General features: G+C 39.8%; 1 protein-coding gene across 1 annotated transcript; it reads left to right on the plus strand.

Annotated features, from left to right (window-relative positions):
* The first annotated feature begins 903 nt into the window (after window positions 1–903).
* On the plus strand, window positions 904–12,438 carry LOC102039056 (alcohol dehydrogenase 1). The gene is made up of 9 exons (XM_005418186.2): window positions 904–1,033; window positions 3,918–4,019; window positions 5,221–5,359; window positions 7,432–7,519; window positions 7,628–7,847; window positions 8,549–8,809; window positions 9,297–9,432; window positions 10,676–10,814; window positions 12,222–12,438. Exons 1-9 carry the CDS (start codon window positions 1,016–1,018, stop codon window positions 12,244–12,246), a joined length of 1,128 nt encoding a protein of 375 aa, XP_005418243.1. The 5' UTR covers window positions 904–1,015; the 3' UTR covers window positions 12,247–12,438.
* The last annotated feature ends 245 nt before the right edge of the window (window positions 12,439–12,683 follow it).

Genomic DNA, 12,683 nt, shown 5'->3' on the forward strand with positions numbered 1-12,683 from the left:
TGCAGCATTTTATCTCTTTTTTACTTGTTTATGAAAGAAAAATCTTGATTTCAGGATGCTGGGCATAATTTAAAAATAGATGAAGCTTGAAGTCCCTAGGAAAGGCATGCATTGCTGACTTCCACCCAGTCCCTTGCACCAACGTGTAGTGCCAGGAGGGCAAGTGTGTGAGCATGTGAGCAGTGATGGGGGCTGTGCTTTGGGTATTGACAGAACCAGCCGGTCAGGCACAAAACAAGCAGGGTGTTGCATGTGGTAAGAAACATTCTGTCACAGCACTTCTGACTTACTGATTTTTGTTCTGCCCTGAGCATGGTTGGCACATTGTCCTTGGACACAGTGAAGTGAAAGCCATTCCAACAGATTAATGAGTAGCCAGACTGTAACACTAAGAATTCAGGAGCGCATACAGCCACAGCCACACAGTCAATGTATGTTTCTTAAGCAGCTTGCACAATCCCACGTCTTAATGGATGAGCTGGGCTCTTGTAAGTGTCACCAAGGTTCATCAGCAAATCCTTCATGTTCTCACTGTGTCCCTGCTGCTGTGAATTCAAGAGCCACTCTCTCTGTTTCTCTATGCACCTACAGTGCCCCTGAGAGTAGTGGGTTGGGAGATCAGCTTCCAGGCAGGTGGAAAAAGGGAAATAGCTTCCAGCCAGGGCTGTTGCTTTTGTCCCATGACATTGAGGGCAACCACAGTTGAGCTGCAAAAAAGGGTAGGAAGAGCATGACAAAGGAGTCAGGAAGAGGGAAGCACTGAAAGAGTGAGGTTTAATCAGATGAGTGCTTCACTCTCATTCTAGCACTTCTTCTGATTAAGGGGTGTGACTCTGAGCTGGGGGGCTTGGCTAAAAGATCAGAGCAGTCCACTTGTGGGAGCACTTCACACAGCCAGGTTCCCTTGTGCTGGAGAGGACTTGCGGTACCAGCAACCCAGCTGCTCTGGGGGTGACTGAGTTCGTGGTGCAAGAAATCAGCGGTGGCAAGCTTTGAAACAGACACAGCGGTCAACATGAGCACGGCAGGCAAAGTAAGCAACAGTTTGTATTAGGAAAATTTCTTTGCTGCAGCTGAGTAATGCATTTTTAAATGTGAATTCTTTGCAGGGACACTGTAAGTCCTGGTGGTATAGCACAGATTAAAGTTTAGGATGAAGCTGGTACAGAAGAGCTGCCTTTATTTGCAGGCTACTGTAGTTTCTTAGGAAATGGTTGTTTACTCTTCAAGGCAATAGTTTATTTGAGGCAACATAAGGTAATAACACCAGAATAAGTATAACTTCCTATCTGGGTTATCAAACTTTTTAATCTCTGATTGGATAACTTAAAGTATTATAGAATGTACTAAGTGTTTAGATCAATGTATTTATCTACCAGTTTCCATTCTGAGATCTTACAGAGGTTTAAACTCTTTTTAGTTTATTTATAATTCTATCAGCTTGTTTTCTAAAAAGAAGATATGGCTAATATTGTGTTAAATTTCAGGGTGAATTGTGCTGCCATTAAGACAGTTATTAAATTCGAATATGCATATAACAAGTCTCAAACTTTAGTTAATGAACACCAGAAGTAAATTTTACATGCAATGCAATACTGAGCTGCGACTGAAGTTATGTCTTTGCTAGAAATTAGATTACAAGAGAGATGGAGGTTGATACCAATACATGTTCCTTCTTGCACTGCTGGCAAGATGCTAACAGGCACACAGGGACCTGCAAGAAGGATTAAGGGACAAGCAACTAGAAATGGAAAACAACTGAAAGCATGTACCTTGCTATAGTGTGTCTTAAGATAGTACCAAGATCATTGCTGTTACTTCCAGCTGTCTTCACTATTCTAAAACCAAAAGAGAGAGGAAAAAAATGCTCTTTAACTGAGTTACTGCAAGTACAAAATTAATTGTAGCTTACTATAGGTAAATTCACCTAGTTCAGTCCCCTACTCAGCATTGGATGGAGCACAGTAAATGAAGGGTTGAGATGTAGCTTAACTGCTTTGATTTCACCATGTTTATCTTGGAACAGCACGGGAGTTACAGTGCAATTTATGTAACAAAGCGGCATAATGTGTGTCCTGCAGAAGGTTGTGTTTCTACACCTGCCCTCCCCCCTGCAGTAACTCACACAGCTGGTAGAACATACGAGCAGAGAAACAACTGTTAAGGCAGTTCTTGTCTTAGCAGATGAAGTGGGTGATAGTGTGCTGTTGCTGCATCTGTGGGATCCTGTTGCAATCCATAAAAGCTCACAGGGACTAAGCAGTCAGAAAAATACATAATTAATAATGTCTCATTATAGGAGACATTTGTTTGTTCTCGGCAATCCACACTTGTTAACCTTTGTTCTTAGAAACACTACATGTGCTTTGCATGTGCAAGTCATGGGATCATCACTGTGTTATGTGGGATACAATATAAATGTATATACTGCCTTTTTTTTTTAAAGTAAGTTGGTGCCATTTGAAATGTAATCCTTGACCACACTTGTGAATTTTTCACTAATCACACTTGCATCTAAACATTAAATTTAAATTTAATGCAAAGATCTCTTGATGCATTTTTTTTCAAAGCATTGCGCCTATCCCACTTCTGTGTCCAGCTGCTGGAAGTCTGCTATTTTATTTCATAAGTTTAGAATTTCCTAGTAATTATTTTCTTTGTTACCAGTTTTCAATTTGTGGATAATCAGACATTATTTCTACTTCTACTTCAAAAGCTTTGATACTAAACATTTGTTTGTTTGTTGTTTTCCCCTGTGACTTTTGCAGCACACTGGTGTTAAGTTGTCCTGGTCACACAGGATAAGGATGCCTGTGCTAAACTTCTTGCATCTTGGATTTGATTCCCCTCTGTTTCCTTTTCAAGATAATGCCACCTGAACACTTGCAGTCAGTAGACTTAACAGAATGACTGAGGACTTTATAGTGTGTCACCCAGGAAAATCATATTTCAGGGACTGGGGTTGTTTAAAGACCTGGGATGAGATCTTTAAACACCTCCAAGGAGGAACAGCAATTATGGGGACAGAGAGGTCCCACTGCTTTTGAATACACTAGGATTGAGCTTGCAGGGAGGAAACCTGTTTGAGAACCTGAGATGAGGCGTGGACAGTGCTCTTTTCTGAGGGGATTTTTCTCTCAGTGGCAGATGGTCAGAGGAGCCCTAAGGCCTGTCATTACCAGGACAAACCCTGAAGAGTTAATGGACAAACTTCAGTCTAAGAGATGGAAAAAAACCTGTCTTGGATAGTTGGGTAGTAAATCCACCTGAGCCAAATATTCCTTCTGAGAAGGGGGGTACCTTAGCATGGATATCACTGCACTTAAAGAAAGAGTTCGAGATTACCTCTGTGTAGTGCTACATCAGTTTGCACAGGTGTCCTTTCAGCCATCACCTCATGGCTGAACTTGAGCTCTACTAGAATGTTTATAAAGCTGTACTAGGCTCTCAATTCCATTTTTAGCAATTTTGTCAGTTCCCAACACAGACAGTTCTAGGTAGTACAGACTTCATCACAGCCTGATAAGTGACATCATTTAGTGTGCCATCTTCAAGGAGATAGAAATACAATCAAGTAATCCAACACAGCAAAAGAAATTGACCAAGGAAGTTAGCAAAGGAGCAATGCGAATGGGTAGGGCATCCCATTACCTAGGAGACTATTACACATGCAGCTGAAAACTTGACAGAAGTGACAGAATGATGAGCAAAGTCAGATATGACCTTGGTGAGGGGAAAAACAGTCTTACACTGACCTTTGGTGTTGACTTTTTTGTTGTTTGGTTTGGTTTTCTTCCCTGTAGTTCCCCTCTCGTCTACACAAATATGAGCAGAAGTTTCACATGCAGAAAGGGAAGAATCTATATGGTGACTTGAAAATGCAAGTGCCATTTCCATTTTCTTTGCTCTGTTTGCAGGTTATTAAATGCAAGTCAGCAGTGCTGTGGGAAGCCAACAAACCATTCAGTATTGAGGAAGTGGAAGTTGCCCCACCAAAAGAACATGAAGTTCGTGTAAAGGTACTGAAAATAAAATTAAAAACAACCCCTATGACTTGCATTCTATCTTGCTTTTAATCAGAATTAGTTCTATAAATTTTTAAGACCCAGTCAGAAAATATTCTACTAGAAAGTAGTTACTAATCAGTGAGCTCCTATGAAACATGTTTAAAGTCCTTAATTTGATAATGAGGTTCTTTTTAAAAAAATATATTTTCAGGGTTGTATTTTTTGTTTACTGACATCTGTTTTTCTAATAGGCTGAAAAAATTACAGTATAAGGCAAAAATTAGAATTTCCTGTAGTGTGGAGCAAGAAAATTTATTTTACTTTGTTTGAATCTGTGCTAGGAAATAGCTCATTAGGCCTGGGAGCTTCCTTTTTTACCTGGATATTGGCCTCAGTGGAATTTAGCAGCTGCCTTAATTTTTGAGCAGTTTCAAGTGTTACATATGTGAGGAAAACCCTGTCATGGGGTTGACAAATCCATTTGTCAGAATAAAAGTTGTAAACACATACTTGAATATTTCAAAAGAAATAGTGCTGTTCTAGCTGAAAGAAAAGGCAAAATGTCATATAAAAGACTATGTAGCCTAAATTTTTTTAATGTAATATACACAAATATTTTAAATATATACACAGCACAGTAATATAATTATTGTGCAATTAGCTATAATATAAAATTCGATAATACATCATTTATATAAAATATCTATTATACATTGTCATATAATCTAAATGTAATAAATACAAAATATACACAATATTAATATGTTTATAAATAATATGTGATGGTTAATTTGTATTTACATAATTTTATAATATTTATGTAATATTTCACACTTTTCTCTTTAATATTTCACACTTTTCTTTTTAATTATTTATATATAAATATTAGGAATAATTTAATTTATTCTGTTCTCCCTATATAATTGTATTGCTAGAACATTGGTTCTACAGAAAAACCATTGGACTCCCTATAGAGCTCACTACTGCATAGCAACGATTCACAAAGGGGCTTTGCCCTTTAGATTAAAGACTAATAAACACCATGAAAATCTTAAATTAGACAACTAAATTTGTTTTACCTGTAGATTTATTGTGTGCAGATTGGATTTTGGGGAGGAGCAAGTGGCTTCTCCAAGTGTAGAACATAATTTCACTTCCACATATGACATGACACAGTTAAAGCAGAAATATTCTTGTCTTTCCTGTAAATCAGATCGTGGCCACTGGGATCTGCCGCTCTGATGACCATGTGATAACTGGTGCACTGGTTATGCCTTTTCCAATAATTCTTGGGCATGAAGCAGCTGGTGTTGTGGAGAGTGTTGGGCAGGGAGTGACTGCAGTCAAGCCAGGTATGAAACAGCGCTGAAAATAAATCCTGTGCTAAGTTTCCAGGCTCCTTAAGTCAAAGACTATTTCTTTCATGAGTATCTTTACTACACAGGAAAATATTCCAATTTCAGTTTTTTCAAGGTTACCTCAAAGGATATAACCCTGCTGTTTATGCCTTTCTGTGTCCTCAATATTCTTTCAGATTTTCTACACAATTTATTTTGGTTTTGGCAAAAAACATCTGCCGCTTGCTTTCCACCTACATAGTGCTTTTCCTGTTGTGGGACTAAGAACGTAGAGTCTTTGCTGTTGTTCATATGAAATCAGGCATTAGCTGCAGGTTCTCTGAACAGTTTATGTGGCTTAACTTTCTCAAAGATAAGGCAAGGCAAAGCACTAGATGACAAACAAGTCAAAGCACATTTTAATTCTCTTAACAGCTAAAGAATCCATTGACAAGAATCCATTTACTTCAGTTGACCAGAACTTAGGTCTTACCTCACTTAAAAAGCACCAGGGCACAACTGGGGTGCCCACCCTGCTGCAGGCTTTGCATGTGGGCACCGCCAGTGCAGGTGAGGCAGCACTGCTCCCTGAGGGCTGGATTGCTCTGCGGACACTCATCTGGACCAGCTGCTCCTCTCCCTGTTCCCTTTGAACCACAGTGCATAGATAGTCAGGGAGGGATGACAATTTTCAGCCAAGTGCTGCAAGATGAGATGGGATTCCTCTACACTTTTATTGGACCAAAAAAATTCTAACAAGGGCTAAATTATTAAGAGAAAATATGCAGTGAAAAAAATCTACACAGAATCATTCAATGTCTAGGCAGTTTGTTATGATACCTGTGTAGCCCACTTTTAACACCTCTATACTTTCAGTGTCTTTGTCCATACTGACAAGTATGAAGTCTTTCCAAAGCAGGTTGGCATGTGTAACAAAAAAATTAGAGATTTCTGCTTTACCTCCAAACAAATATGTCTATTGCAAATTTCATTGACAGCTCTAGCTGCTTTTTCTGTTATGTCTGGGTTCATAAATCTCTCTGTTGTCTAATTCTAGCTGCCCTGTGTTTCCAGGTGAGCTGAAATAGCAGGCCTGAACACATACATGCACAAAATCACATTTCTCACATGTTGCTTAATTTACACCTCCGAGTTCTGAAAAAGGGATTCCACTTGTGCAACCTTTCTTTAGCAATATGATTACTAAGATCATAACACAGTTTTAAGTTAACTCAGAATTGAGGTAGTGGGGACACTTAATGTTCTGAAAGTCTTTTTCATTTTTTGGTGGAAATCAAAAATTTCCCTTGACTTTCAATGTGTCGAGGATTAGCCACATTTTAAAACTGACAAATCATAAACTGATATGTATTAGGAAATACCTGTTTAGAGATTATTAGGTATTTACCATATATCATTGCTGTGGAAATTGCATAGGAGTAAAAAATTGCACTGGGAAGCTATGTGCTACTTTGTTAATAACAGAATTGTGCGAGAGAACTAGAGATGCTGGCTTAGCTTGTGTGTGCCACTGCTTCTCAGACAAGTATTTTACTACTTTTACTCAACACAGCACTAATAGGACTGCTATATAATAAAGATGCTCAAAAGGACTGACAAATTAATGTTTAATTCCCCATTCTTTGTATGCACAGTTTACAGTCCTGTTATCTTGGCACGCCAATCTGCTGTCCTAGTGGATGTCAATTTTTATCTCAGTTTCTTTACTGAAAGAAAGTGTATTACTACCTTATTTTTACACAGGAGATGCAATAAACTGCTGAATAAGTACTTCAGATATGTCAGTAGATAACATGGTTTTATGACATAGGTCTCACTCAGTTCTGTGGGAAGACACCAGAAATTTTGCATATCAAAATTAGTTGTCATAATTTTGCCCTAATTATGTCTTTTATATAAAACACAGAGAGATGGTTCATCTTAAAAATGTAGCAGAAGGAAATAAAAGCATGGCTTCATTCCTAGTGTATATTTGCCTGGAGATTAAATACACTTACTTCATGTTTTTACCTGCATGCTTCTTGTTTGCCTTTTTTAATGCTCTGTCATTACTGTTTTATTTCTAGGAGACAAGGTTATTCCACTCTTTGTTCCACAGTGTGGGGAGTGCCAGAACTGTTTAAACACCAAGGGTAATCTGTGCAGTAAAACTGAGTGAGTTTTCCTGGATTATTTACAACCCTAATTAGATTTGACTTTACCCAAAATTGATTACTATCAACAAGTTTCACTTGCCATTATTTCTGGTCATCTTTCAAACAGTCTTGGTACAAGTGGTGGATTAATGGCTGATGGCACTACCAGATTCACCTGTAAAGGAAAAGCAATTCACCATTTTCTTGGTACAAGTACATTCACTGAATACACAGTACTGCATGAATCTGCTGTGGCCAAAATCGATTCTGCTGCGCCTCTGGAAAAAGTTTGTCTAATTGGCTGTGGATTTTCAACTGGTTACGGGGCTGCTCTGCGGACTGCCAAGGTAAATATTGTGGTGGGTGTCTCTGATACTTTATGGTGTCTAGTCAAGATTGTGTAGCCTGCAAGTGGGTTGTCAGCATGGCAGCCAGAAGGTACAGACTCTGTTTAGTTCAGTGTGGAAAGAAGATACTAATTCTTTGTTTGCTTCAGATTCTGTCTCTAGGGTACTCAGAAGTCTTCAATTCAAAATCCAGTAAAATTATTTATTACCATCTATAGTGTTTTCCCTCATAGCCATATCACCCCTAGAAAAATGTTACAACAGAGTTCATTTTTTTATTGTAACTGAAGTCTAGGAATAGATAGAAGCAACACATATAGGCAACACTCAGAATTGTAGCAATATATAAATGTGAGTTTTAGAGCTGGCACTGTCAGGAGTTTAGTGACACTGCAGATCTTAACACCACTGGAATATAAAGCTTCATAAAAAATGGTGTGTCTAAACCCGAAACTGAGACATATAATGAAAACCTGGTCTCAGAAATGTATTTCAGGGAGAATTTCTCTTAGTCACATGTAGCATTATAACAGTACAGCTGGCTACTGCACTAGCAGGTATCCATGTGCAAATTCCTTCTCAGCAGGTAATCTCTAAATTGCAAGAAGTGGCTTAAGTGAAATCCTGCTGACAATGAGGAAATGCATGGTACTTTCCCTAGGCTGTAACAATATGCCGTGTTTACATGGTTGTTATTACAGGTGGAACCAGGCTCCACCTGTGCCGTCTTCGGCCTTGGAGGAGTTGGCCTCTCTGTTATCATAGGCTGCAAGGTGGCCGGAGCTTCCCGCATCATTGCTGTGGACATCAACAGTGACAAGTTTGCCAAGGCCAAGGAGCTGGGAGCCACTGACTGCATCAACCCCAAAGATTTCAATAAGCCCATCCACGAAGTGTTGACGGAAATGACTGGCGGGGGTGTGGACTACTCCTTCGAGGTCATCGGCCGTACGGATACCATGGTATGCCACCAAAGGAGGGGGTGACACTCCTTAGCACTCCCTTCACCAAGCCACCAAGCACTGAGGATGAAGAGGAGCTGGGAGCCACTGGCAGAGTACCAAGCTCTCTTGAAACCTGTTAAGTCCAGCTGTCAGCCACTGAGATGCCGGGACAGAAGCATACCCAGAAATTTAGGAAATAGAACTTCACTGTAGTGCCCTGGCTACACCAGGGTGGCTACATGTCACATATTTCACATGCTCTCCAAAAGTGACTTATCACTAATAATTTAGACAAAATGGGCAAGAGGAGCAAAGCTAGGATATACTTAACTAGTGGGAGCAGATGCAGTGGTGCGAGCAGATAAAATGGTCAATTTTTTATGTGGTTTCAGTTACAAAAAATTAATTGCAAGCAGAGCCATGAGAGGAGGAGATGGAATTCAAACTTCTATGCCCCAAGGACAAATCTTGCCTGACTCTGGGTGTCCCTCTGTTTCTAATGCAGACTGCAGCCTTGGCCTGTTGTCAGTATAACTACGGAGTCAGTGTGATTGTGGGAGTGCCCCCTGCAGCACAAAAGATCACCTTTGATCCCATGCTGCTCTTCACCGGCCGCAGCTGGAAAGGCTCCGTCTTTGGAGGTAAGGACTTGGAAAGATGTGATTTAACTGGCTTGAGAAACTTGTAAATCATCTTGAATGAAACAGGATACATGAAATTAATTGCTTAGGCTGTGTTATTGGAAGCAGTATTGATGGTTGTTTTGCGATAAAGATGTTGAAATGGAATTAATTATGGGAACTATAATGTCAAGTGAAGGAAGGAAAAAAACAGAAGGGGAGGGAGAGGGAAGAAAGCAAAGAGGAGACAAAGAGAGCTATAAGAAGACAGAAAATAGAGCAAAAGAGGGAGGAAGAAGAAAGAAGAAAGAGGGAAGATGAGAGAAAAGGGAGAGAAGCAAAAGAGAAAAAGAAAATGAGGGGGAAGGGAGGGAGGAGGATGGATAAAAATAAAGAGGAGGAAAAAAGAGAAGGAGAGAGATAAGAGGAGATAAAGGATAGAAGATAAAGCAAAAAAAAAAGAGAAAATCATAAAGAGGGAGAGAGGACAGAGGGAGGAGAGGAAAAGAGAAAGTGCAACAGAGGAATAGAAAGAGAGGGAGAGATAGCAGGATAGATGGAGAGTCAGGACTTTAAAGGACATCAGGGGTTATACTCAGCTGATTTCCACAGGGGTCAGACCCCAACTTAGCCCTTGGCCAGCTGCCAACAGTCCCTTCACATTCTTTCTCTATCTGGAGCTCTTTCAGCAGTCCCACACTCAGCAAGTCCTAGCTCAGTCAACTCAAAGGCCGCAGAAAACTTGTTTCCAACAATAGGTTTTCTCACTCATGACCTGTTCCTCTTATGTATTCAAAAAGACACCTGAATAAAATAGCAGAGACAAATCAGGTTCCTCTAGAAGGGCATTCTACTATTTATGACACTTTATCTAGTGGTGCTTGTAAGAAAAGAGAGACACATCCACCACCCACTCCCCACTTTTGAGCAGACAATCAAGTTTCAGCTTACCAACATGGATGTCAGCACTCTGGCTTTTGTATGATGTGATTAAGTTGGAACAGTGTTTGATGTGGGAGAAAGTTTGTATTCTGTAAAGACTGACGTTTGTACAGGTCTGCTGGGTTTGCCATATGTGGAATAGCTGCACTTTGTCCCATGTTTTCTGCTGGCACCCTGTGTTACAAAGGTAAAGCCATGCTGCCACATTTCATCCCATTACTCTGCCATAGAATGTTTATCTAAAAATTTAAGCTGCCCTGGGTTTTATGAATTTTCAGAAGCATTTAATTTCAACATGCATTTTCTGTGGGGTTTTTTTCAGGCTGGAAGAGTAAAGATGCAGTTCCCAAACTGGTTGCTGACTACATGAAGAAAAAGTTTGTTCTGGATCCACTAATAACCCACACACTACCTTTCACAAAGATCAATGAAGGATTTGATCTTCTAAGGACAGGGAAGAGGTAAACATCATTTCACTGGAAAGGTTCTGTATAAATAACCTAAAGGATATCTATGGTAAGACAAAGTCTGACTTCATGGCAGAGAATGGGGAAGGCAGTCCAGCGTGCCCCTTAATCCCTCCTAGTGTGTTCCCATGGGTTGTAGCTGGAGTCATAAAGTCACCAAATCTTCAGCTTTTGAAATGCAGTGGGCCCTTGCAGAGTAACTTTCAGATTCTAGTTTGAGCAGAGACACCGGGTGGCAGAGGGAGAAAAGACTGCACAATTGAGGAAGTCCCAGTACTCATTGGAAAAAAGCACACAACCAAGGGAGCATGGGAGGGCCAAGCTGTAGAATGCCAAGGGTTAGCTACATCACATTCCAAGAAACATTTCAGGATGAGGAGCAGGAACACAGAAATAGCCTATTTCTCTTGTGAGTTAGGGAATAGAATCCCAGTCCAATTGGTCCTAAAGTTACTGGGTACTTCACCTTGAGCATCAGAGCTTTTAAAATATTAAAGTACTTGGTATATACACACATGGCAAACTCAGAATTTAGCTCTTGTGCTTTCCTCAAATATTATGAAAATTCAGCTCAGACTGTTTTCACAGGGTAATGAAATTGGAAGTATTTTTTGACAGAGACATTTTACAAGACTCACCATGGGAACTGAAAATTGTACTTAGCAGAAGTAGGAAATACATCTTAGTATGTGTGGGGACTACCGTCTTTGAAGGTTCTAGATGTTTATATCTTACTGAAGAATTACATTCATGTTTTCTTTTCATTGTCATTTGCTAGCAGTTATTTTAGATGTTCCTCACTCTGAATATAAAAAGCAAGTAACTAACAGCGGAATTTCAGCCCCTGAGGTTTGTTCTCAGGTTCTAACGATGCAGCACACACTTCATTTTTTGACTGTCCTTATTTTACATAGGCTATAAATGTTAATTTTAGTTTTTAGTACAACAAACAGAAAAGTGGTGAGGACAGAGATGCCAGCAGCTTTGCTAAGATACTGATAGTTATCCTGAAGATGGAGGCACGTTGCAGCTGATCATTTTACAGAGTATAGTACTTCAGTGTTTCAGAGAAGAATAAGCTGTACCAGTTACTCTGTAATAGGAAAGATGTGTCTAAGCCCCTCTTTGAGGAACTTCTCTGGCTGCAGCTGGTAATTAATTACCAGGAGCCCCGGGCTTCATCAGTGAGGGCTTTGCAGTCTTCTGTGAATTTTGTTCTCTACATCTGCAGCAAAGTTTGCACATCTGTTCTGTCATTTTGCTGCAGGCTGGGGTGGGGGCAGGCAGGGAGGGAGTACCTGTTTGACAGCAATAGCACAGATTACAAGAGAAAACAGCAGTGTTCTGCTGACGCCAGCCCAGGGGATTTTCTCGTCACTAACTTGTCATTTTATACTGCAGCATCCGCAGTGTCCTGACATTTTAGGATTCCCAGACATTAAGCAGCGGATGGCTCAGAACCCGTACGAACTTCACCGTCCTCCAATGCAATTTACATGAAATGCAAACCAAGGCTTTCCTGAAAGATCTACCACTACTACCCTTGAATAAAAAAATCAAGCTCAAACCCCACATTTCAAGCACAGAATTTATAAATAAAACCATCTTTTTTCTTCTACCTCTTTCTCCTCATTCTTGTTTTATATTTTTTATATTGTGCTGCAATTTTTTTTAATAGCCAGTTGTGAATTACAGGACTTGCTCCTGTCACAGGTGTTCTAAAAAGTTTGGATTTTTAAAATTACTTATAATATGCAATCTTTTAATAAAATAAAAAGGAAGGGAACTGTTTCTTTAGGCTTCCATAACACTGCAAGCTTAAGAAATTTGTACATGCAGTTCAGCATAGTGAAACTCTAGATT

The sequence above is a fragment of the Geospiza fortis genome, unplaced genomic scaffold (genome assembly GCF_000277835.1).
Source record: "Geospiza fortis unplaced genomic scaffold, GeoFor_1.0 scaffold11, whole genome shotgun sequence".
Taxonomy (NCBI): Eukaryota; Metazoa; Chordata; class Aves; order Passeriformes; family Thraupidae; genus Geospiza; species Geospiza fortis.

Excerpts from the sequence above, each read along its gene's own strand:
- LOC102039056 (XM_005418186.2), top strand. Across the intron at positions 4,020-5,220 it reads AACATGAAGTTCGTGTAAAG|ATCGTGGCCACTGGGATCTG; the intron begins GTACTGAAAATA and ends CCTGTAAATCAG. Across the intron at positions 5,360-7,431 it reads AGTGACTGCAGTCAAGCCAG|GAGACAAGGTTATTCCACTC; the intron begins GTATGAAACAGC and ends TTTTATTTCTAG.